Genomic DNA, 25,963 nt, shown 5'->3' on the forward strand with positions numbered 1-25,963 from the left:
CGCCGCCGCTTGTGCTCGTATTATTGAGTTGTCGAGTGAGCGCTTTGGCAAGGATTTATGCTCGATGGCGATATTTGTTTAGCCGCTTAGTTTACCATTCGCCCATTGTTTTTCATTTTTCCGATTCGCGTTCGTTCCCTTTGAATTCAGCTTAAACACGGAATTTGCAGCACAGTTTTATGGCAATTTTAAGGCTTACGAACAGTTTCTAGTCCTCAATTGTTAGGCAAACCGAGTAGAAGTTATACAAATATGTTATAATATTTATTAATCACGGTTGTAATTACTCCACATGAGTGAGCAGTTATCACGTTGTAACGGCGATGTCAAAGACATTAAACCAACACCAGAAATCTGAAAACACAGAACCCAAAACAGCAGGAAAACCAGTTAATACTACGCATTGTACTAATCATTTTTGGTGCTTTTATGGTGATTTTCTTTTTTGTTTGAACGGCTTCAGCACGGCCTCACATGGGAATAAGCGGCTGAGTTTTGGATTTGAACACCCAACTTATTACGTTCCCCAACGCTGAAATTACTTAATCAAAGTTGGATTATCTGCCCAGCTCAGCGAGTAAACAGGCGGCGGCAAGTGGGTGTATGGGTGGCTTCTTGCATGGGTTCCATTTGAATTAAAAGCGCCAAGTCGACCGGAAGTCGGCAAAGCAGAGTTTGACAGCCAGCATGGGGTACTTGGCACACATATGCCAGGCCACACTGTGCCATGTCCGGTACAGAGAAAGAAACGCTCAGTAAGTAAGTACAGGATATTGAACTTGGTAAGCTTACGACCACAAAGAACGGAATAAAGAGAAAATAACAACTATATGTATTAGCAAAATAAAATCGTCATTATAATTAAACACTATATTGTTGAATGATGGTTTTTAACCCACTCTGTAAATAAGTTATTAAGTAAATTTAAAACTTTTTCGGGTTGTTCATTTAATTTTTGTTGATTTTTTGGCTCTGTGTGCCTTTCCAGCCTGCAGCTGGAACTAAATTAAATTCCGTGTCTAATGCTCGCCAAGGATTAGTACCAAACAACGCCTCAACTTGCCACGCCTCATCGCCTAAGACGGGCAATATTAAATAATTTTTCCCATCTCCCAGGACGCAGGACTCCGTACACACACATATGGCATGAATTCAGGAGCTCATTGTTTTGCATCGCACTGAAGTGAAATGGAGTAGAGCCGAGGGTGTAGCTGTGTAAAGCTGTGGGTATCTGTGAGTCGGTGTGTGTGTGTGTTAGCTGGCTGTCCCAACCAGGAGACGAAAGATTAAAGTCTCCCGTGGCGAACTTAATAATAAAAGCCCAGGACCACAGTCATCCTGCAATGCGAGTGTGGTGTTGGCACAAAAGTATTTAGTGGGTAGGGGCCAAAACCAAGGGGTATTGGGCGCAAATCTTTTTCGAGTGCCAGACATTAGCAGCATTAGACCAACAACAACAAGCTATCGCATACAGATATCACTTCTACTTGTATATATATATATATATTTATATGTATATATACATTTATATAGAGATATAAGAGCCAGGCATTGCACAACACCGAAAACCCGCAGGCAAAATGCAAAGCGGGGGAAGAGTGAAAGCCACGGGTTCACCAAATAACCAAAGGACTTATGCCGACTCAGGCCGGGATTTGAGGTGTTTTCAGTGGGAATGGGACTCATGGGTGGTTGGAAGCCAATGCAGTAAATGTATCTGCATTGTAAGCGGCAAATATGAAAATCCTGCGGAGCGGCTGATACTGATAATCTCGATTCGACATAGCCAACTTGTAATTATCATTGCGGTTCGTCTATTTGAAGAGCATTACAATAAACCGAAAAATATGACAGCGTTATTAATATTTAATGCATATTTTTGCAGTATTTATGACGCAGCTTTACTCTTTTTTAATGATAAAAGTGCGGATTTGCATGGGCTTTAAGGAGACACTGAACTCTGAGGCATCCTGAGATTTATCAGCTGCCAGAGGCTTATGCAGACTGGTAAAGTACTCCGGAACTGAGTGGCTAGGACCAGAACCATCATGGTGGAACTTTAGACGCTTCATATCGCTTAGTGGAAGGTTGCCATCCAAGGTCGTTTCACGAATCTCCAGTCCACCAAGATCATCGAAAATTTGGCGAATACTGAAGCTAACCACTTTGCCCTCAGTCTGATCTAAAAAGTTCTCCAAACGCAGCAAGATTTCGTCCTTGGAATAGGGTTCTAGGGTAAGCAGATGAACGGACTGGGGTAGGTCATTAAAGTCGGACAACGTCTTAGTTACATCACTTTGAATGTTACTTGATTTGCTAAAGAACTTCCAGAAGGGTAGATGAATCTCTTTCTCGGCCACTCTTTCGGATGCAGTGGCTCCATCTTCGACAGCGTTGAGGTATAGAAACAGTTTTCCACGTGCAATCAGTCCCTTTCCGAACTGTTGTTCATTGATGGCTTCGGCGGCTCCTGAACCGTCGGCGAAAATGTGACGACGATGCAGCATCATCTCCAAACGTCCGTCCTCCAAACTGGCTCCACCCTGAGAACGGTCATTGAGCAGGACCATTCGCTTGCTACTGTCCTGCAGAGCCATCCTGGACGTGACTGGGTAGTAGTTTCCGCTCACAGGCTGCTCACTCAAATCGGGACTAAAGTCCTCCCGCTTGTCCTTTTCTCTCTTCATCATTTCCCGACCATTTGAGTCGGTGTAGAAGACTCCACCAGAAGAGATGCCACTTTTGAAGATGGTGACGATCTCTTTGCCCAGCTCATCGTCAATTGGAACAGGGCCCACTAGCCACTCAAACTCCACTCGATTGACATCCTCGTAGATGCGGATGACTTGCGAGATCCACTCGTTAACGTGCTGGTGGACTTCCTTGACGGATTCACCCTCGTAAACAGTGAAATCAAAAGCATCTTCCACAAGTTCCAAGTCTGCATCCTGGCGGAATATGTAATGGCAAGATCTGGCAGTCTTGTACATTCCAAAGGTCTGCTCAATATCCTCGGAAACTCCGTTCATTTCAACGGTCTTTAGGTGTCCTGTCTTATTGTCGATCACTAGTTTTATAAGCTAGCAAGAAAAGAAAATATTTATATTTTATGCTGTTGTTAATACTGTAAAACTTACCGAATTTTTAACAATTGTCTCTTGATCATCAAGGGTTTCTAAATCGGTTTTCAAGGAGTGAACCTTCCTGAAACGTTTGGGAACATTCACGTTTAATTCTTCCTCAGACTGTTCAGTTTGAGTGGGCATAGTGTTATCAGTTTCTGTAGTTTTATCGATCTTTTTGATAAAGTACGTTGCGATCTTATTAACGGATGCTTTGAAAACCAGCTCATGCTGAGTGTCGTTGTTGCGGAATTCCAGAGCCAGGACTTCCCAGGGAACTGGGACCAGCTCAGAAGCCACCACACGACCGTTCTCGTCGGTAACCTGGTAGTTTTCCTCCTTGACAGGAACTCGCACATACTGCGAAGACGTGTGCGCCAATGGGTTGTACAGAGTAACCATGAAGTCATCCGCATTTTCCTTGGTAAAGGCGCACTCGCTAATATTCAACTTTAGACAGCTCTGGAACTCTCCATTTGGCTGATTGGTTAGCACTCGAAGAGCATCGCGGGCTGTGTTGGCACCTCCCAAAATGGCATCGTACAAAAGGCGATCGTAGTCATTGGACACTTCCTGTTTCTCGGTGCCTGTGATGGCATCGTGGTGCTGCATAACAGCCATGATCTGACGCAGATAGTCCAGGTCTTTGTTTTGTTCTTCGCCTGAAAGATTGGCAAGGACACTCAGTTGCTTGGCCACTTGGAGGATATGGTTGCCATCGCGTTCGAATCGCTTCTGGGTGGGACGAGATGTAAAGAAGCCTGTCCAGAAGCTCTTGGCCTCATGGGAATGGGGCAGGAAGTCCTGTGTCTTGTTCGGGAAGCTTTGGAGGCTCTTGTGCAGGGAGTTCAGATAGCATCCAGCAGTTGAATAGAATATATTGTACTTGGAGCCGCTGGCTTGACGCTCATTGACATACCTAAAGATAATGAATTACTAAATTATACTTTCTAATAGAAATAGTAACCCACTTGATCAGTTTGTCCATGTTCTTGTAGTTCATGTAGGCGTTTTCATATTGAAAATCATCACCCATGGGCACCATTATGTGATTAGAGCGATAATAGCCAGCCAAATTGGAAGCATAGTTAAGGAAATCATCTACCCTGGACTTGACATTGTTGTCGTAGCTCTTTCCATCAATTATGGGATCATCTTGGCAGAGTGAGTCAAAGCAAAAGCCAGGTGGAGCAGAGTAGTGATTGTAGAGCATGCCCGTGAAGAAGTCCATTTCCTCCAGGGTCTCGCTGGCATCCCAGACCATTTCAAGGCCCAGGTTATCCACTCTTTTGTTCTTGTCATTCTGATCCATGCGTGCAAAAAACTGACCATCGAAAGCCATTTGGGCAAACATCGAAGCCTGCTCCCTTGAGTGACCAAAGGCATCGATCTGCCAGCCGACGCGAGGGCGACCACAGACCCCAAAGTTGTCATTCAAGAACCTTATAAATATGGATTTACGATTATGTAAGGAAGGAATGTTGATTTGTTATGAACTTACTTTAAGCCAACGGCAAACTGGTCAATTACACTCTGGTAGTTCACGGCAGCTTCGTCGTTCATGCTCCAAGCGCCACCAGTGAATTCCAGACGACCCTCGTTCACCAATGTCCTGACCAATTTCTTCTTGATTTCCGACTGATCCGCCCACCACTTGGCAAAGAAACCGGTCTCCACCTGGATGAAGCGGCGACGTGAGTCTTTGCTCAGCTCGGCAACAACGGTATCAAATATATATTGCACTCCAGCATGTTGAATGTTGTGCTTATTGCCATAATAGTACTGATCGACCGTTTTCAGCCAACCCAAGTCATCATGGGAGTGTGGCACCAAGTGAATATTGATCATATTGGACTTTGTGTCGGGACATGACTGTGTAAAAAACATTTTAATAGCTACGCTTTCAAGGATCTCATGTTTTTCTCACCTCATAACCACAAACAGCATCGGATTGCACAATATAGGAGGCAAACAAGGCCAACAAAATAACCAAGTTCTTCACAGAACTCATCTTGCAGAGTTCCCTAACCAGCAAATGCACAACAAGAACTGGCTATACAATAAATGTGGCCACTTTTATAAACTTCTCAATGGGGGGTTATCTGATAAGTAATCACCACTTCAGAATTTTTTGAATTTGAACTAGTCGAGAGAGCTAATTAACTTAAAACCAACCGCTAGTGAGAAGTCTCAAAGGGTAAGTACCATGCGTTTTATTTGGGCCACATGCAGTGCTCCAGTGTTTCTAACGTAATCAAAATGTTCTTGTTGGCCTATCTTCGATTTAGCATGAATTGCAGTTCTTATCATTCAATAACTTAAATGGATTTTAATTGGTAATTGCCCACTTTAAGATTACAATAGGAATATGATTGCGAGCCCCATTCAATTTTGGGATTACAGTCAAACGAGCTATAATCTACAGGAAAGGGAAAGTGCCACATGCAGAAGTAGCCGATAATGATTATGTCCCCAAAACGATAAGAACATTGTAATTTCAATTTTGATTATTTATTTCTTATACTTTTCTTACTCTGTTTTAATAATAAAAGTGCGAATTTGCATAGGATATAGTGTTACAGCAAACAGCGAGGCCTCATCCGATTTGACAGCCGCAAGTGGCTTGTGCTGAGCCGTAGAATATTCCACGGATGACGGCTTGCTTCCGGATTCTTGTGCATGGAACTTAAATCGCTTCATATCGCTCAGTGGCATATTTCCATCCAATGTGGTTTCCCTAATCGCCAAACCGCCAAGACTATCGAAAATATCACGAATGTTGAAACTAATCACCCTTCCTTCAGATTTATCCAAGAAGTGTTCAAAGCGGATCAAAATTTCATTCTCGGAGAAGAACTCCAGGGTGAGTAGGTGAACCGATTGGGGAAGATCATTAAAGTCGGGAAGGGATTTGGCGGGAGTTATTTCGACTTCACAAGTTTTGCTAAAGAACTTCCAAAAGGGAAGGAATAGCTCTTTCTCAGTCTTACGTTCTGTAACAGTATCTCCATCTGCCACGGAATCGAGAATGAGGTAAAGTTTTCCTCGGGCAATCAGACCTTTGCCATACTGCGTCTCATTCAGGGCTTCACCCACTCCACCACCGTCGTTAAAGAGATGCCGACGATGGAGCAACATCTCCAGGGCACCATCCTCCAAGCTGGCTCCACCCTGGGAGCGGTCATTCAGGAGGACCAATCGCTTGGTATCGTCTTGAAGAGCAATCCTCGATGTGACTGGATAGAAGTTTCCGCTCACAGGCTGTCGGCTTAAGTCGGCGACGAAGTCCTCGCGTTTATCCTTCACACGTTTCATCAATTCACGGCCATTGGAATCGGTATAGAAAACTCCGTTCGAAGAAATCTCACTCTTAAAGTTTGTGACAAATTCACTACCAAGTTTGTCATCGATGGGAATAGGGCCCACCATCCACTCCAACTCCGCTCTGTTTACGCCCTCGTAGATGCGGATCACTTGCGAAATCCAGTCGTTCACATGCTGGTGGACTTCTTTGACTAAACTTCCTTCATAGACTGTGAACTCGAAATCATTTTCAAACACTTCTATATCTCCATCCTGGCGGAAAGTGTAGGCGCAGGAAGTGTGACTCTTGTAAACGCCAAAGTTCTGGACTATTTTCTCAGACACACCGTTCATTTCGACCGACTTCAATCGCCCTGTATGGTTGTCCATCACTAGTTTAACAACCTATGGGTTATATATCTTAGGGATAAAAAATTTAAGTTATTAGACAAAATCAAAGGCACTTACTGAGTTTTCTACAACAGTCTCTGAATTTTCATCTTCTCTTTGTTTAATCTTCTTTATAGATGAATGTTTGGCCTCTGAGCTCTCGACCTTTTTGATAGAGTAACTGGATATTTTATTTACCGTGGCCTTGAAAACCAACTCATGCTGGGTATCATTGGGCCTGTACTCCAATGCCAAAACTTGCCACGGCACTGGAACCACCTCCGATGAAACTGTTCTGCCCTTCTCATCAGTTACTTGATAGCTCTCCTCCTTAACAGGAATGCGAACATACTGCGTGGAGCTGTGGGCCAGGGGATTGTACAGGGTCACCAAAACGTTGTCAGCACCATCCTTGGTAAAAGCACACTCGCTGATGTTCAACCTCAGGCAACTCTCGAATTCTCCATCGGGCATTTTGGCCAAAATCCGCAGGGCATCGCGGGCATTGTTAGATGCTCCTACAATGGCCTCGTACATCATTCGATCATAGTCATCCGAGACAGCCTGCTTCTCCGTGCCCGTAATGGCATCATGATGTTGCATCACTCCCATGACTTGGCGCAGATAATCCAGGTCTTTGTTATGCTGTTCGCTAGTAAGATTTGCGAGTACAGAAAGCTGCTTGGCAATCTGCAACATGTGATTTCCATCACGCTCGAATCGTTTCTGAGTCGGTCGGGAAGTAAAGAATCCAGTCCAAAAGCTGTTCTTCTCGTGAGCATATGGGAAAAAGTCCTGAGTCTTGTTTGGCCAGGACTCCAGGCTCTGGTGTAGGGAGTTCAGATAGCAGCTTGGAGTGGAGTAGAAGATATTGTATTTGGATCCCGACGCCTGACGTTCATTGATGTACCTAGCGGAAAAGAAAGTTAGTACCGATTTGTACTACCTAATTACGCGTACTTGATCAGCTTGTCCATATTCTTGTAGTTAACTTTTGCGTCCTCATACTGGAAATCACCGCCCATAGGAACCATGATGTGATTGGTGATATATACCTCAGACACATTCTTTGCATAACTAATAAAGTCATCTACCCTCTGCTTCACATTATTTTCTTCGCTGTCACCATCGATAATGGGCTCATCAGTGCAAAGTATGTCGAAGCAAAAGCCTGGAGTGTCCGAGTAGAAGTTGTATAACATGCCGCTGAAGAGACTGACGCCGCTCATCGATTCACTGGCATCCCAAATCATCTCCATTGTCAAGTCATTCATACGTGTGTCCTTGTCGTTATGATCCATTCGTGAAAAGAACTGTCCATCGTAGCCCATGTGCGCGAAAATTGCAGCCAGCTCGCGGGAGTGTCCAAAGGTATCGATCTGCCAGCCAACTCGAGGACGACTACAGGAGCCAAATGTCTCGTTAAGGAATCTAGGAAAATTAAGTTAATAAAATACTGGCGAAAGTAAGGTTTATAATAACCCACTTCAATCCTACAGTGAACTGATCAATAACACCCTGGTAATTGACATCTGCCTCGTCATTCATACTCCAAGCGCCGCCAGTAAACTCGAAACGTCCCTCGTTGACCAGTTTGGTGACCACCTTTTTCATGGTCTCTGACTGGACGTTCCACCACTTGGCAAAGAATGCCGTCTCCACCTGAATAAAACGACGATTGGGGTCCTGGAGCAGCTGGGACACCACACTATCCAATATATATTGGACACCGGCATGATGAATTTTGTTTTTGTAACCATAATAAGACTGATCAACTGTCTTCAACCAGCCCACATCGTTGTGGGAGTGAGGAACCAAATGGATGTTAACCATGTTCGCTTTTGTTTCGGGACATGACTGCAAAAGATATCAAAGGATATAGTGATATCATTTTATAAGAATCAACAAATTTATATTACCTCATAGCCACAAACTGCTTCGGATTGTTTTACGAAGACCACCAATAAGATGGACAGGAATAAAATGCGACCCAAATAAGTCATCTTGTACTGAATTCAAGTACTGAATTCCCATTAAACCAAGACTGCTCCTTTATAGGGCACACCGTTTTTAAGTAGGCATTGATAAGAAAATACATGATGGTCACTAAGATAAGGTAACCTAATTAGCAATTAATGGGTCATTAAAAACTTAAAACTTGGTGAATACTTTTTTTAGAATGCCCACCCACCACGTAGTGATAAGAACTGGACCCAATGTTTATAAGCCACTTCAAGGTTTGAAGCTCCTGTAATGCACTTGCACCCTAATTGATAAATTAGCTTATTGAAAAAGAGTATAATATCCATTTTTTACTGATTAAATAAAAGTTATGTAATCGAGCCTACACACCGATAATAAAATAAAAGTAATCAACAGTCAAAAGTTTGAATTATATGATATGAATTATATGAGGTAACTATCAATACCATATGAACATGGTAATACTCCACTAACGTTTAATGTAAAACGTCAAAGGTCCTAATTGAATTTTGTAAAGTTTTGCAATATTCATATGACTAGTAATATTTCCCTGTATGCATGAGGAGTTTCCTTATAGGTCAAAGCAAAACAACAGTGTTTTTATTCAGACATCATTTTATTTATTTCTTAGATTTTCATTGAAATACAATTATTCATGTTTAATGATGAATGTTCGAATCTGCATTGGATACAAGGTGACAGCGAACTCGGCGGCATCTTCCGTCTGGTTCGCGGAAAGCGGCTTGTGGGACGAGGTGTAGTACTCAGGTTCTGATCCCCTAATTCCTGAACCCTCAGCGTGGAACTTGAACTGCTTCATTTCACTCAATGGCATGTTGCCATCCAAGGTGGTTTCGCGGATTTCGACACCGTTCAAGTAATCAAAGATCGGGCGAATGTTGAAGCTAACCACTTTGCCCTCGGTGTGATCCAAGAAGTTCTCCACACGCAGCAGAACCTCATCGTCGTTGAAGGGCTCCAGGGTGAGCAGATGCACCGACTTGGGGAAGTCGTCGAAGCTGGGAACCGACTTGGCAGCAGCGGTTGTGCCTTCAGAGTTCTTGCTGAAGAACTTCCAAAGGGGCAGATGGAACTCCTTTTCGGCCTCGCGCTCGGCGGACGTCGACTCATCGGCGGCGTTCAGGATTAGGAACACCTTACCTCGGGCAATCATGGGCTGGCCGTACTTCTCCTCGTTCAAGGCTTCTCCCACTCCGTAGCCGTCATCACGGACGAGTCGGCGGTGCAACATAAGTTCAATTTGACCATCCTTCATGCTAGTTCCTCCTTGAGCACGATCGTTTAGGATCGCAAGGCGCTTCTTGCTGTCCTGCAGAGCAATGCGGGATGTGATTGGATAGTAGTTTCCGGAAGTAGGCTGGACTGCAAGCTCGGGGGTGAAGTCCTCTCGCTTGTCCTTTTCGCGTCTGATCAACTCGCGACCATTGGAATCAGTATAGAATACGCCATTGGAGGCGATTTCACTACTGAAGACAGTAACTACTTCCGTGCCAAACTCCTCTTCAACTGGAATAGGGCCTACAAGCCACTCGAATTCCACGAAGGGTTTGTCCTCGCTGATACGGATGACCTGCGAAATGTATTCGCTGAAACGCTGGTGAACTTCCTTGACTAAAGCTCCATCGTAAACAGTGAACTCGACACCATCTTCCTGGATGACAAAGTCTCCTTGGTTGTACTGGCGGAACACATAGGCGCCAGAGTCATAGGTCCTATAAAGACCATAGCTCTGCTCAATGTTCTCGGATACTCCGTTCATTTCAACCCTCTTCAAGAGGCCGGTTTTGTTGTCCAGCACCAACTTGATCAGCTAATGGATTTTAAATAGTTAGGAAGAGGTGTTTCCACTATTAAACAGTTTGGCACTTACCGATGTCTGCACAATCGTCTCTCCGTCATCGTAGGTCTCAGCATTTGCCTTAGATTGGGAAATGACCTTTACGCTATTCGAACTCTCCTTACTATCAACCTTCTTGATGTAGTAGTTTGCGATTTTGTCAACGGAGGCCTTGAACACCAATTCGTGCTGGGTGTCGCTATCACGGAACTCCAGAGCCAGGACCTCCGCGGGCACTGGAATAAGTTCGGAGGCCACCACGCGGCCCTTCTCATCGGTCACCTGGTAGTTCTCGTTCTTCACGGGCACACGCACATATTGCTTGGTGGTGTGGGCCAATGCATTGTACAGGGTCACCACCACGTTGTCAGCACCATCCTTGGTGAAGGCGCACTGGCTGATGTTCAATTGCAGGCAACTCTCGAACTCCCCGTTGGGAAGATTGGTCAGTTTCCGAAGGGCATCGCCGGCAGTTTTGACTCCTCCGACGATAGCGTCGTACAGAATGCGATCGTAGTCATCGGACACATGCTGCTTCTCGGTTCCAGTGATGGCGTCGTGGTGCTGCATCACACCCATGATCTCGCGAAGGTACTCCAGATCCTCCTTCTGTTGCGTACTCGAGAGCTCCGCGAAGGCGCTCAGCTGCTTGGCCACCTGAAGAATATGGTTTCCATCGCGCTCGAATCTCTTCTGTGTGGGACGGGAGGTGTAATAACCAGTCCAAAAGCTGTTAGTATCACTGCCGTATGGGAAGAAATCCAGAGTTTTGTTTGGGTAGGACTGCACACTCTTGTGCACGGAGTTCAAGTAGCAAGTGGGTGTTGAGTAGATGATGTTGTACTTTGAGCCACTGGATTGACGTTCGTTGACGTACCTAACATAGATATTACAAGAATTAGAAAACACAGAACTTAAAGTAACCAGATTCTATCCCTACTTGATAAGTTTGTCCATGTTCTTGTAGTTAACCTCGGCATCTTCGTACTGGAAGTCACCTCCCATTGGAATCATAATGTGGTTTGTGCGGAACTTTTCGGCTACTTGAGCGGCGTAGGCGATGAAGTCATCCACCCTAGACTTGACGTTGTTGTCGTAACTATCACTGTCAATAATTGGATCGTCGCTGCAGTGAACGTCGAAGCAAAAGCCGGGAGTGTCCCAGTAGAAGGTGTAAAGGAGTCCAGTGAAGAGCTTGACTTGGCTCAACGACTCACTGGCATCCCAAATCATCTCTAGAGCCAGATCGTTCATCCGCCTGCCTTTGTCGTTGTGATCCATGCGGGAAAAGAACTCGCCATCGAATCCCATCTGGGCGTAGATAGAGGCTTGCTCACGGGAGTGACCAAAGGGATCGATTTGCCATCCAACACGAGGGCGACCACAAACTCCAAAAGTGTCATCGAGGAACCTTTTATGAAAATGGTACTTTTACAATTTTCTTTCCAAAAAAGTTTCAACGGCATAACTTACTTCAATCCGACTGTGAACTGGTCGATCACACTCTGGTAGTTTACGGCAGCTTCATCGTTCATACTCCAGGCTCCATTGATGAACTGAAGGCGACCCTCGTTCACCAGCATCTTCACGATTGCCCTCACGGTCTCAGACTGCTCGTCCCACCATTTGAAGAAGAAGGATGTCTCCACTTGGATGAACCGACGATCGGGATTCTTGATCAGCTCGGAGATGACGGTGTCGATGATGTACTGCACTCCAGCGTGCTGAATGTTGTTCCTGTGGCCATAGTAGTACTGATCAACGGTCTTCAGCCAGCCCACATCGTCGTGGGAGTGGGGCACCAAGTGTATGTTGATCATGTTCGACTTGGTTTCATGGCAAGACTGAATAACGAAAATGCTTTTATTAGTTTAAGCAATTCGGGTAAAAGGATCCTTTTCCTCACCTCATAGCCACAAACAGCTTGGGCTGACTTAGCTTGAAGGGCCAAAAAGGCAACGCAAAGGACGATGCCCAAGAACTTCATTGTGGTATTCCTCGATCTTCCAAATCGATGTAACTGATGGTTCCAGGTGAGAACCACAACTGAATTCTTAACTTTTGAAAACTGTCCCATTTATATCAGAGATTGGTGATAAGCAATCGGTACTTGAATGCATTATCGGATTACGTAAACACAAGCGCACTTAAAAGTCAGTTAAGTGTATTTTAATCATAATGGGTTAATGACTCCCGCGCTTCGATCAATGGTTTAACTTATAAACAAATGAACCTTATTGCTACTACTGGTCATTATTGAACTTTTATCTTAATAGGCCTCCATAAAAGATTGCTTCTGTTTTGACAGAGTTGCAGTGCTAATCTGCTGATTAAAAAAATCAATTTGTAGTTGCCGATTGCATTCAAAACACCATTTATGGGTTTGTACTGGAAATTATCAGAAGGTAACATGCTCTATAGCAACACATTAGTTAATTTTTTTCGGAAATTTGAAAGACCCACGCAAAGTGGAAGTGATGAGATACAGTGAAGTACCAAGGCTAACGATAAAATAATCCAAAGCCAACGAACCACTCATGGTGACCTGGATTCTCCTTAGCAGCAAAACACTTATGTGACTATCGTGGATTCTTGTTCTCAAGTTTATACTAATCTTAGTTTTAGTCTAAAGAAAAAGTTTTGATTCTTTTAAGCACTGACAAATTAATTAAGTATTAAGGGATTTTAAATATTTAAATAATATTTATGTTTATTTTAAATATTTAAATATTGTTATATTTAAATTTAAGCATTATCTAGGTTTTCCATTTAAATTTTTATATATTTAAGACGCCATGTAGTACTGTCATGGCTTTCCATGTTAATGTTTTTATATTTAAAACGTAAGGCAGTGCTGTCTTGAAAAAACATCATGAAACGAAAAATGCTTAAATAACGATCCGCACTTTATAGCAATAAAGTTTATAATAAATAATCTGTGGCTATTTAAGTTAACAAATTGTTTAAATTGTTTTATTTTGAGTAAACCTATATTTACCATATGTGAAATGGAATTTCGAATAATACGAAAGCAACACTTTTAATTCTAATCTGATTTTATTTATGCAACAAAATTATCAAAAAAATTAATTTCAGTCGAATAATAGACACAAGGAATAAATGCTGACTTGTAAGTTTTATTTTGCATTAAAACTAAAGTTTCTTATATTTATGTTTTAATAAACGTCAAATGGAGGAGTATATATTAGCAGAAATTCCCCGACCATCAAACATTTCCCTTCTTTAGCCATGATGAAGTTTAGCTAATCAGTTTCCTAATATCAGTAAAATTGTCAATAATTAGACCCTTAATTCTATAAATGATTTACCAAGGAAGGCTTTAAATTTTCGACATTGAATTTATTTATTAAATTATTTACATTTCATGAAATACTGCATTGAGAACTTTGGTTTACTCCGTCTTGATAATGAACGTACGGATCTGCATTGGGTGCAAGGTGACGCTGAACTCGGAGGCCTCCTGGGACTGCTCAGCAGCCAGTGGCTTGTGGGCGGAGGTGAAGTATTCGACAGCATCTGGCTTATGTCCCGAGCTGTCGTGGTGGAACTTGAAGCGCTTCATGTCACTCAATGGCAGGTTGCCGTCCAAGGTGGTTTCGCGGATTTCAACACCGTTCAAGTAGTCAAAGATCGGGCGAATGTTGAAGCTAACCACTTTGCCCTCGGTGTGATCCAAGAAGTTCTCCACACGCAGCAGAACCTCATCGTCGTTGAAGGGCTCCAGGGTGAGCAGATGCACCGATTTGGGGAAGTCGTCAAAGCTGGGTACAGACTTGGCAGCAGCGGTGGTGCTTCCAGTGTTCTTGCTGAAGAACTTCCAGAAGGGTAGGTGGATCTCCTTCTCGGCTTCGCGTTCCGCGGCGGTAGACTCATCGCTGGGGCTGAGAATCAGGTACACCTTTCCACGGGCAATCATGGGCTGGCCGTACTTCTCCTCGTTCAAGGCCTCTCCCACTCCATAGCCATCATCACGGACGAGACGACGGTGCAGCATGAGCTCCAACTGGCCGTTAAGCATACTGGCTCCTCCCTGAGCACGATCGTTCAGGACGGCAATACGCTTCTTGCTGTCCTGCAGAGCAATGCGGGATGTGACCGGGTAGTAGTTGGCTGCAGTTGGCTGCCTGTCCAGACCGGGGGTGAAGGTCTCACGCTGGTCCTTCACACGCTTGATCATCTCGCGGCCATTGGAGTCGGTGTAGGAAACGCCGTCGGAGGCAATGGTACTGTTGAAGATGATAACCACTTCCCTGCCGAACTCTTCTTCCCGCTCAATGGGTCCAACCTGCCACTCGAACTCCACAAGGTTCTTGCCCTCGTAGATGCGGATAACCTGGGAAATATATTCGCTGAACTGCTGGTGGACTTCCTTGACCAATGCTCCATCATAAACGGTGAACTCAACACCTTCGTACTGGACGATGAAGTCAGCCTGGTGATATTGACGGAAGACGTATGCACCGGAGTCATAGGTCCTGTAAATACCGTAGCTCTGGTCGATGTTCTCGGATACTCCGTTCATTTCGACAGTCTTCAGAAGACCAGTTTTGTTGTCGATCACAAGTTTGACTTGCTAATAAAGATAGGAATCAAAATGTTACATTAGATACAAAATTAACTAAAAACCATTAACATACCGAAGTCTGCACCACAGTCTCGCCTTCATCGTCGTCAAAGGTCTCAGTAGCATTCTTCAGGGAGTGAACCTTCTTGAAACGCTTTGGCACCTCCAAGTTTGCTTCTTCAGACTTGATGGACCTCTTCGATTTGGTGTGTGCAGCGACGTTCTTGGTCTCCTGGCTGGCGACCTTCTTAATGTAGTAGTTAGCGATCTTATCAACGGAAGCCTTGAAGACCAGCTCATGCTGGGTATCATTGTTGCGGAACTCCAGGGCCAGGACCTGCCAGGCAACTGGAACCACTTCGGAGGCCACCACGCGGCCCTTCTCATCGGTCACCTGGTAGTTCTCGTTCTTTACAGGCACGCGCACATACTGGGTAGAAGTGTGGGCCAATGGGTTGTACAGGGTCACCACCACGTTGTCGGCATCGTCCTTGGTGAAGGCGCACTCGCTGATGTTCAACTGCAGGCAACTCTCGAACTCTCCGTTGGGAAGATTGGTCAGCTTGCGCAGACCATCGCGAGCAGTGTTAACTCCTCCGAGGATGGCATCATACAAAATGCGATCGTAGTCATCGGACACATGCTGCTTCTCGGTTCCAGTGATGGCATCGTGGTGCTGCATAACACCCATGATCTCCCGAAGGTACTCCAGGTCCTCCTTCTGTTGCTTGGTGTTCAGGTCGGCGAAAACACTGAGCTGCTTGGCCACCTGCAGGATGTGGTTGCCATCGCGCTCGAAGCGCTTCTGGGTGGGACGCGATGTGAAGTATCCGGTCCAGTAGCTGTTGTCGTCACTGCCATAGGGGAAGAAGTCCTGAGTCTTGTTGGGCCAGGTTTGGAGACCTTCATGGAGCGAGTTCAGGTAGCAAGCGGGTGTGGAGTAGAACAGGTTGAAGGTGGAGCCCTCGGCCTGACGCTCATTGACGTACCTAGGTGGAGTCAAAAGGATGAGTATGGGTAAGCAATCATCCGGATTCTTAGCACTTACTTGATGAGCTTGTCCATGTTCTTGAAGTTGACCTGGGCATCTTCGTACTGGAAGTCATCACCCATGGGGATCATGATGTGGTTGGACCGGTAGTGCTGGGCCACCGTAGTCACGTAGCTAAGGAAGTCATCCACGCGGGACTTGACGTTGTTGTCGTAGCTCTTGGTGTCAATAATCGGATCGTCACCGCAGTGGACATCGAAGCAGTAGCCGGGAGGAGCGGAGTAGTGACGGTACAACAGGCCAGTGAAGATTTCATCGTTGCTCAGAGAATCACTGGCATCCCAGATCATTTCCATGCCCAAGTTGTCGATACGGTCGTTCTTGTCGCGGTGATCCATGCGGGCGAAGAACTCTCCATCAAATCCCATCTGAGCGAAGATCGAGGCCTGCTCACGGGAATGACCGAAGGGATCGATCTGCCAACCGATGCGGGGACGGGCGCAGGAACCGAAGGTGTCGTCCAAGAATCTGGTATATACATATTGCCATTAGATTTCGGACTTTGTGCCTCCTCTTTTCCAACACTCACTTCAATCCCAGGGTGAACTGATCGATGACACTCTGGTAGTTCACGGCGGCCTCATCGTTCATGCTCCATGCTCCACCGGTGAATTCCAGACGACCCTCGTTGACCAGTTTCCTCACGACCTGCTTCGCAGTCTCCGACTGCTCCGCCCACCATTTGGCGAAGAAGGAGGTCTCTACCTGAATGAAGCGACGGGCAGGATCCTTGATCAACTCAGCGATTACGGTATCGATGATGTACTGGACACCAGCGTGCTGGATGTTGCTCCTGTGTCCATAGAAGTACTGATCGACGGTCTTTAGCCAACCGACATCGTCGTGAGAATGGGGCACCATGTGAATGTTGATCATGTTTGTCTTGGTTTTGGGGCATGCCTAAAATGCATTATAAACGTTGAATGGTTTAGTTGTTTGATGGTTCAAAACAAAATCGGTTTGATGATTAGCAACCTGAACATTAAATGTCATGTTCATTAAGCACTTTTGTTGCCGTTTTTCTAGCATAAAGGAATGTCAATTTATTTAATCACTTTCACGGTATTTACATCCTTTTCAAATTCCACATATTATTCCTGTGGCATTCTGGCATTCACTTCTCACCTCGTATCCACAAGCCTCCTCAGATGGCCTCACACTGAGGGCCAAAAGGGCGACAAAAAGCACAATGCCGCACAAATACTTCATGGCGACGATTTTCCAATTTCTTTTCGAACTGACCGCGAATACAGTTTCGATTCGAGAACAGAACTGACTTTCTTTGGAAATTGGAGCTGCTTTTATAGGAGGCCCCCACACGGTTTTAGCCTGATAAGCAATCACTTTAGACCCTCGAGAGGCTTGTGCTTAGGCTTAGGGCCTATAAAACGGTTTAACGATAACCAAAAGCTTAGGTAAAACCTGATATTCTAACTACGAAGTTCAAGTTCAGTGTATTCGCGATCGCCAGTCAATGCATATCTTAATTGGTATCTTAATTGGTTCTAATCGCTGCCATGCGATTAGTAAAATGAGTTCCCATTGACGATTACTCGATGGTACTTCATATACAATGTTTATGAATTTGTACCAAGATGTAGTGCCGGTTATTATTTAATACAGACCAGGAAATTCAGACCCCAAACGAGGCGCTAATACTTGGGGGGCTAAAGGTCTATTTTCGGTCTTTTTTAATAGCCCTTCAGGGAGCCATGAGTACCTGATTACCTTGAGGAGTGTTTTCAATATTAGGACCACAGGCAAATGATTTGAATTTGTTATCATAAACACCCAATCAGTAATCGCAATCAATTAAGAGTTTTGTTTTTGATTAAAATTAAAAATTATGCCATTTTTATTTGAATGCACACTTTAAAACAAAAATTATGTTATCCAGTTAGCCAGGATGTAAGGTATTCCATAAAGCAGTGAAATATTGTTAAATGAGTATTGTATGATAAGCCGAGGGCAAAGACTTGACTTAAATCGATTCCCAAATGAGACAGTATCTTTCTGAAGAGAATATTTGAGGCCGCAATGATCACCGGCTTCAGAGGCTTTAAACTGGACCATGGTAATGACATTATTCTGGGCAGAAAGATAATCACAATCGGCTCTTCGTTATCAGCGATCTGGGGAATGACGTGGTGTCCATCGCCAGCAGCAGATAGGTCAATGCTCGGCGCTTCAGGTAAGGGCGCCACTTCCAAGTCCGTAGTGTCTTCTCGGGATTGCCGTTGTGAGGGGGGCACTAATTCCACATTTGGTTCGTTGATTTGTTGAAGATTCTCTTCTGGATGTAGAAAATCTACTATGTAGGCCCAGTGCTCGCGAAGACCAGCCGGTATGCCAATCATATACAGATAAGGTTCTTCCAGGTCTACAAGTTCTTCCATTATCTTGGCTTAATTCGATTCTGACTTACAATTTTGGTTTCCTCAAATTTTCCTCTATATTTTTACTCTTATGTAAAGGGAAAAGGATATCTGACTTTTACTAAGTTCGTATAAGTGTCAAATATCTAACTATATGGGCATTATTATTCGTTGATCAAGCCGAATCAAATGCACTGATGAAAGACCTGAAAGAACTTAATGAGATAAAATATATTCAACTTTTAATGAGTCTGCCGACCATATAAAGACATATTTTTTAATGAAGCAAAAACGGCAATTATGCAGCACATTCGTATTTATGCACATATCCCTTTTCGCAGCCAACACTATTGCGAAGGACGATGATTGCATAAAATCGCTTAAATGCAAAACTCATTAAAATAATTGCAAAATGCAAAAGTATAACAAACACATGGAAGTCGACGTCCCAGACCGCCAGCGAACACTGAGTACAGTAAACACACAGCGAACGGCACACACTCATTAAACCAACCATAAATAATTAACAAAACAATTTATTTTCAAGGATATAATCGGGTGGGGGTGGACGTGGACCCAGTCTCAGTCTCCGTCTATAATTGCGTCGCATTATCCCTTCAGCCAGTGAGACTGCACTGCCTGCACTCGCGTATGCAAACTTCAAAGCTCATTTATGTGGCCGCTTGTCTGCGTCGATGCCAAGATGAAAAGCCAAAAAGTACATGGGACAAATATGGGCAAAAAAAACATGCAAAATAATACAAAAAAAAAAAAACAGGAAAGCAAAATTGTGCTGACAAACAAACAGCGTCTAAAAGTCAACAAACCATGGGGCCCAGGGCTGACTGTCGTTGGCTACTGATGCGCGATATCTGAAAACACTTAAGCAGTCCGTCCACACACATGACGCATACGCCGTGTGTGCGGGTGCGGGTGTAGTTTGCGAGTCATTAAAAGCAAATAACCTCAAAGCAAAGACCTGCCGCTTCTCTCGGTCTCTGGACCACTTGAGCCCCATAAACGCTGGCTAGCTGGCTGGCAAAAAGAAATGCTGGCTATCCTCATGGCCATGTCCAGTTGGGGTTCACAGGATAAACACCCCATCAGCCCGCCCAGTTGTCCGCAAACACTTTTGTAATTAATTGCGCATGGCCAGCGCAAATGTCAGGACCTCAGTGTTTTCTGGCCGGAGATCTCCGCCTTAGATCCACTCAAAAGTCATCCAATGCGTTGGTCAAAGGTGGTTCCGCACGCCACGCAACATTTCAGGGATGAATTACGGAGCCTTTCGAGCGGTAAACGGATGCGGAAAAGATTAATGGGCTTATGATTTTTCTTAGATTTCTTTCTGGTTTTGATTTATTTAGTTTAAAATTCTGGACTCTACACACGAAATATAAGCATTTAATACTTATAATATTTCAATTCAAACGTTGTTTTGTTCTTTTGCATGGGGCTGTTGCCTTTCTCTAAACGAGTTTAGCATAATTAATTGCCTTGTCGAAATGTGTGCAAATGGAGCACGCTGCAGTGCCGCAGGTCCTGGCTAAGGATCTGCACACCTTCTCACTTCGTTCTTGGCAGGGACCACTCCGCTCCACTCCGGCACTGCAGTAAAATATTGTTTCGTCCTGCTCGAGTATTGCATAATGCAGCATCGTGCATTAAAGGCCTCCTTTGGCATCTGAACTCGCTCGTCCTTGTGAGCTTCTCCTTGTCACTGGGGTGTTGTCATTAGCACGACTCGAGTGGATTCGGCCCTTGGGGAACTATTTAGCACACAACGGCGGCAAACGGGGAGCAAATATCAGAATGGAGGCATTCGAGTGTTACAGCAACAATTGCGAGAAGAACTTTGACGATTCTACAGCACTGGAGCTAATCTTGAATTCACAGCACTAGAAAAAAGAATATTTAAAAGTTAAAAAATTGAAAAAAGATACGATTGCTCATTTGTTTTGATTCAGAATCAGATATATTTTAACAAACTTATTTAATTTCATGAACTTTCTCTCGTGTTTGACCTCCTCCCACAGCCCTTCGAAGCGTCAATCGGCAGGGGCGTAGGGCGAAGGGGCTACGGATTCGCCTTGAGATGAGTAATTAAAACATTTTTCACTTTGCATCTCTCCAGCTTTGCTGTTTATGTTCTAGTTGTTTTTGAGCCACGCGCTTCTTACAAGTCAGTTCTGCACTTTCATGGGAAGTCATCTGCCTTTCAAATTATAAAGCATAAATTGCAGATGAGCTTGGGTTGGGGCATGTCAGGCCACAGATCTGCTACTTATGTACATTCATTTTGTATCCCAATAATAACTTTAATCCAGTGAAGTGGACTGTATTTAAATTTTTCAACCAACTAATTTTTTACGTATTTTTGTTGCCACCTGATTGTTATCTGCATTATTGGTTATGCCTTATCAAATAGGTAAACAAAACCCGAAGCACTTCAATTTGTCAAAAATTTATTGTTTCGATTTGAGGATTGATAATGCTAATGGCACACTTAACCAGAATTATAATGTAATTAAAGATTGCGCCCTTGTAAGCCAACTGATTAGCTGGCGGAAGCGCGTGAAAATGGGAATTAAAAATCGCTTGAACTTGAAAATGAAAGCATTGGTAATTATAAGGAAAATAATATTTTTTTAAGCTAAGACTTTCACTTAGAGAGCTTGATACTCCTCTGTAATTTAGTTACTGTGATTAGGAGTCGCTTGAAATTTCCGTTGATTCAACGTCCGTTGCAAGTAGCGCATTCCTCAACTACTTAAGCCTAATCTAAACAATTGCCATTTTCCTTGGCTGCACCCGCAAAGTGTTGGCCTCGAGTGCAGTTGGTTCTGTTGCAGCAACGAGTTTCGTTTTCCTGCTGCTTCTAATGTCGTTTTTGTATTTCTCTCTTTTTTTTCTGTCACCTGTTTCAACACTTGAAATGTGACGGCAGCCGCCAAACAACCTAATTAGTATGCAAAACACATTAAGTGGCAGCCAACTACGTTGCCGCAGTACTCAGTACTCATGGCAAAAAAAAAAGTACGAGAAAAGCAAAAATGCGGACGCGGAGTGGGTGGTGCTGTAGGATTACCTCGTCGGAGGCAGGCCATTGTTTCCGCAACCTACAAAACATTTCAAATGGAAATTTTTGCACCGCCAGTGCGACGGGCTGTTGCGCCGGGCGATATTGACAACCTTCACCTTCATTGATGCCTATAATTAGTGCAGCGCACACAACAACAACATGAATTGGCAGCGGGGGGAATTTATCCGCCAGGGAGCTGTTTATTAATCATACGCCACGTTGACGCCGACTCAACGAGCCATCATCGTCATCGGGGAGTCCTTGGCTTGGTGTGTGCTAATTAAGCCTTCGATTAATTTACGCCTTTTGGCCTCAAACGTCAGTGTGAAAACAAAGAAAATTAAAAGCCCGCCGCTCGAACTTCAAAAGCCGGAAACGGAGCGAGCCTCTAACCTCGGCTCCCTCGGATTCTGGATGCTGCGTCCCGGATCCTGGTTGCCGGATCCGGGTGTCTGCCTGTGCCCGAAAGGCAGTCCGGAATATGCGTTAATGATGCCATCGAGCCGTCAGAGTGGATGACACTGTCTGGGCTTAGTGGCTCCGTCCGTCTGCTCATCATCATCACGCTTTTCGGCGTGGGCGTGGTCGTGGTCGTGGTCCTGGTCCCTTTGCCTGCGAAACATCAAAGCGTTGAAGCTTGGGAATTGTTGACACACCGGATGAGCAGAGCTCCATGCTGAGATCTTTGTGGGGTGTATCATTTTGTCCCACCTCGGCCTTTCTCCTTTTTTTTGTTTCAGTTAATACTCTGACTGCTGCGCTTACTGATAAGCTTTGGGATTTTATTATGACGATTTTTGTTGCCATTTTTCCCCGTCAGTCTGCATTATTTTCTTTTATTTTTGGTTATTTTTGCCTGTGAGGCAAAATTCACTGCTAGGTACAGTGAAATTGTCACAATTTAGGGGAATCATCTAGGCTTGAGGGCTATTTATGGGTTCCTGATTTGGGTAATTTAGTCCTGAATGGGTTTGCTATAAATAAAGCAAATGCCTTTGGGAAATTTTGTTTGACTTATTTTATTTTACCTGTGATTTCGGATGTGGCTGCTCTGAGAACGAAAAATATGATGCAAAAGATTTCAGTTCGAATTTTAAAAATGATGATGAGGAGAATAATTGTAGGTTTATCTATTTATGTTTTTATTCCCCGCATTGAGTAAAGGACCTGCTAAGAAACTTTTGTGGCTAGAACCTTCCAATTCAATCCGTGTTCAAGTTTCTTAAACACAACCGAGAACCACAAACGTCTTAGCATACCTGACGCATTTTACCACCGAATCTAAATCCAAATCAAAGCAGCCATCAGGTTGCTCATTGCGGCTAAATGTTCCAGCTGAAATAGAAATCCAGCCAGAGTCCACACAAAGGACCACATCTGTGGGTTGCTGGCTGGCTTGATGGGTAGCTGGTTGTGTGTGTGTGCTTTGAATTTGCGGAAATGAATTGGTATTTAATTAATAGTTTTACCCTGATTAATCTACCCCTTGCGCATCCGCCCCCATCATCATCGTCATCATCATCGCCAGCGAGAGCGTTGCGTAAGCCGCAAACCAGTGATCCCGCCCCCTTGGCCAACGCCACCCTCTCCAGTTGGCAAGTTCTTACAGTTCGCACAGTAATGCCGCATGTTGACCTAATGAAGTTGCCGTATAATTGTTGCTCAGACCGTCAGTCCCTTTCTCCTCCCCCTCCCACACCAAAAGGAAATCAAATTGAAATTAACGTACCATCGACAGGCGGCTCCGGCGGATAAGGGGGTGCAGTTTTTGGAAAAGGGAATCGGGTTCATCAGGGGCTTCATAAGCCCAGACTCCGTTCCTATTCCTATTCCAATTCCGATTCCTGTTCCTGCTGCCGCTTCTGCGGCCTGTTGTTGTTAATTTGATTGGATTCTGATGATGGGGCGGAGCAGTTGCAACGCCCACGCACACGTTTCCACATTCGCATTCGGATTCGAGTTCGGTCGGTTGGTCTATTACTTTAGTGCTTTAGTGTCCCGGCTTTGATTTTTCGCCGGATTCTCGTCTCAATGCGACGGGAGAAGGACACAACCCCTGCGAACTGCGACCTGGGAGCTGCTGTGCCTGTTTTGATTGTGTAATGCAATCACGTCGTTGTTTTGCTTCACTTTTTTTCCCCTTACACTTTTGGTACACTTGAAAAAAGAAAGGGGAAAGGCAGTTCCTCTCTGGCGTTCGTATCTTCATTCTATTCTATTTCAAATTCGAGTCACTAGTGGATGTAGCATAACTCCTTCTTTTAAATTTTAGCTCAATACCTAAAAAGAATATTGTGACATTTTAATATTCTAGATAGATTCATATTTCTCAGTGCATTCATGGGCTTAGGTAAGGTAAGTTAAGTAGGAGGGTCTCTGAATTTTAATTTTCGACAGCATTTTGAGCTGCGCACGAACAATGTGCGTAATCATACGTGATGATGTGATGTGCCGCAGTCCAGGATCTAGTCCTCCTGCCAGGACGCTCCTTGCGGATCTTGTTAGGTGGTGACAGGGAGTCTTCATTGTTGATGCCTCCATGGGAAGACATTGATGTGCCTGGCACTTCATGAAATTAATAAGTTGATATACTTGCGACTTCTGCTCGGCTGATTGTTCAATCTGCGGAAAGTGGAATGGGAGTGGAAATGGAGGCGTGTCCCACAACATGTGTACTTGAACTTGCCGCAAGGGTGACTGCTGCTGCTTCATTAGTTAATAGTAATCAATGCAAAAGTTTTATGTTTTGTCTTTTTTATTTTTATTTTGCTGGGCATTACCCCCAAAAAATATGCATAAATGGAATGCAAGTTCACGGGGCAACCCTCTGGGTTCTACCCCTCTGCGTTCTGGCGCGTTTCCTGCCGGCACACGCCGCTGCCGAAGCTTGAGCCTTCAGGATTCAGGACTCAGAACTCAGACTCAGACGCAGAGCGAAGGCAGCCTTCAGCCAGGATGCTGCTGTCTGCCGCTGCGCTGTGACATGCCACGCATTTAAACGTCACCGGAAGTCCTTTTGTTCTTGTGCCTCAACGATGACGTTCCCGCCGATGTCTAACTGACTGACAGGCGATGCCAGGAGGTCCTTCTCCTGCCCCACAAAAACCCCCTGCCCAGCTCAATGGGCGCTCAACTGCCAGCAGAGTTCAAGTGTAAATGCGAAATTTATATTTAAAATAAAGTAAATGTACAGCTGAGCGTGAAAAAAGAAATGTACAGAACTTAGGCGTATAATTTACACGATGGAAAATATTTCACGCAAAGGTGTTAAATAAGGACAACGTCGAAGTATTAAATAAAGGATTTTAAAAAATAATTTGATTACAGGAATGCCTTAGCTCGAAATGAAAAATTATCCTGCAAATTCTGATTTCACAAACCAGAGGATTTTACCATCCGCTGACTTTGGTATTTACAATTTTCACAGGCTTTTTCCTTTGGGAAAATCCCCATCCTGTCAGTTTTCCAATTGATTTTTGAGGTTTGGCTAGTCCTAAAATCGAGTAAAAATCAATCAAATCGTTCACATGCATTTTTCACATTACGATCGGGCTAAAGTGAATGATTGCGCATTATGTTAGAACCTATACACCTTAAACAACATGACATTGGCATTATTTATTGTTTAGCCCTTCGCTGCCTGTGTGGGTGCAAAATGGGCAGACTGAGGGGTAGGGTAAGAAAAAAAAACGAGCCAGAAGGAAATGTCCCTGAATGCGGTTGTCAGTGACACAATTCGATGTCGGGAATAATGCGTCATTCGTCATTTGGCATTGTTCAACAACCCAGTCAACGGAGTCCTTGTTTCCCAATCGAACATATTTCATGTGAATCGCCCCCGAGTACCTGAGCCTCAAAACTGAAACTCGGCCCAAAAGTCAAGCGTTGTTTGTTATTCTGGCCAGTAATCCCCATTTTCAACTTCACCTTTCTCTATTACTTGCAATTCCTTCTATTCCGTAATATATTGTGAAATTTCTAATGAATTGCCACTATGTTGGTTCATTCATAAAAAAGAGAATCACTGGAAATCGTACCCGTTTGCTTTGATTTCACCTAATGTGATTCCTTGAGTGCATAAGGTTGTATAGCCTTAATTGTTTCTAACGCTGTGTAGGGGTTTAAAATATGTTGAATTTATGTAAGGAAAATGTTATTAATGATAACTTGCACAAAAGTTAAGTTTAAGAACATTCAAATTATTTTCCTTAAAG

The 25,963-nt window shown here is 44.2% G+C and overlaps 5 protein-coding genes across 6 annotated transcripts; all 5 read right to left on the minus strand.

Annotated features, from left to right (window-relative positions):
* Positions 1–1,894: 1,894 nt before the first annotated feature.
* On the minus strand, positions 1,895–5,166 carry LOC117144457 (lysosomal alpha-mannosidase). Of its 2 annotated transcripts, XM_033309617.1 has the most exons (5): positions 5,050–5,166; positions 4,624–4,994; positions 4,094–4,564; positions 3,138–4,041; positions 1,895–3,080 (listed from the first exon to the last, which is right to left on the minus strand). In XM_033309617.1, exons 1-5 carry the CDS (start codon positions 5,131–5,133, stop codon positions 1,902–1,904), a joined length of 3,009 nt encoding a protein of 1,002 aa, XP_033165508.1. In that variant the 5' UTR covers positions 5,134–5,166; the 3' UTR covers positions 1,895–1,901. The 2 variants fall into 2 exon arrangements, with proteins under 2 accessions (XP_033165508.1, XP_033165515.1); XM_033309624.1 differs by lacking the exon at positions 5,050–5,166 and having other exon boundaries at positions 3,222–4,041; positions 4,624–4,988.
* Positions 5,167–5,651: 485 nt separating this feature from the next.
* On the minus strand, positions 5,652–8,818 carry LOC117144620 (lysosomal alpha-mannosidase). Its single transcript, XM_033309918.1, has 5 exons — positions 8,735–8,818; positions 8,302–8,672; positions 7,776–8,246; positions 6,894–7,725; positions 5,652–6,830 (listed from the first exon to the last, which is right to left on the minus strand). The coding sequence occupies exons 1-5, from the start codon at positions 8,816–8,818 to the stop codon at positions 5,652–5,654; spliced, it is 2,937 nt and encodes a 978-aa protein (XP_033165809.1).
* Positions 8,819–9,447: 629 nt separating this feature from the next.
* On the minus strand, positions 9,448–12,643 carry LOC117146342 (lysosomal alpha-mannosidase). The gene is made up of 5 exons (XM_033312480.1): positions 12,563–12,643; positions 12,130–12,500; positions 11,597–12,067; positions 10,690–11,533; positions 9,448–10,629 (listed from the first exon to the last, which is right to left on the minus strand). The coding sequence occupies exons 1-5, from the start codon at positions 12,641–12,643 to the stop codon at positions 9,448–9,450; spliced, it is 2,949 nt and encodes a 982-aa protein (XP_033168371.1).
* Positions 12,644–14,044: 1,401 nt separating this feature from the next.
* Positions 14,045–17,516, minus strand: LOC117140536 (lysosomal alpha-mannosidase). Its single transcript, XM_033303529.1, has 5 exons — positions 17,418–17,516; positions 16,822–17,192; positions 16,290–16,760; positions 15,315–16,230; positions 14,045–15,250 (listed from the first exon to the last, which is right to left on the minus strand). The coding sequence occupies exons 1-5, from the start codon at positions 17,499–17,501 to the stop codon at positions 14,069–14,071; spliced, it is 3,024 nt and encodes a 1,007-aa protein (XP_033159420.1). The 5' UTR covers positions 17,502–17,516; the 3' UTR covers positions 14,045–14,068.
* A 630-nt stretch (positions 17,517–18,146) lies between these two features.
* Positions 18,147–18,775, minus strand: LOC117148351. Its single transcript, XM_033315693.1, has one exon. It carries the CDS (start codon positions 18,686–18,688, stop codon positions 18,182–18,184), a length of 507 nt encoding a protein of 168 aa, XP_033171584.1. The 5' UTR covers positions 18,689–18,775; the 3' UTR covers positions 18,147–18,181.
* Positions 18,776–25,963: the final 7,188 nt, after the last annotated feature.

This window comes from Drosophila mauritiana, chromosome 2L, assembly GCF_004382145.1.
Source record: "Drosophila mauritiana strain mau12 chromosome 2L, ASM438214v1, whole genome shotgun sequence".
Taxonomy (NCBI): Eukaryota; Metazoa; Arthropoda; class Insecta; order Diptera; family Drosophilidae; genus Drosophila; species Drosophila mauritiana.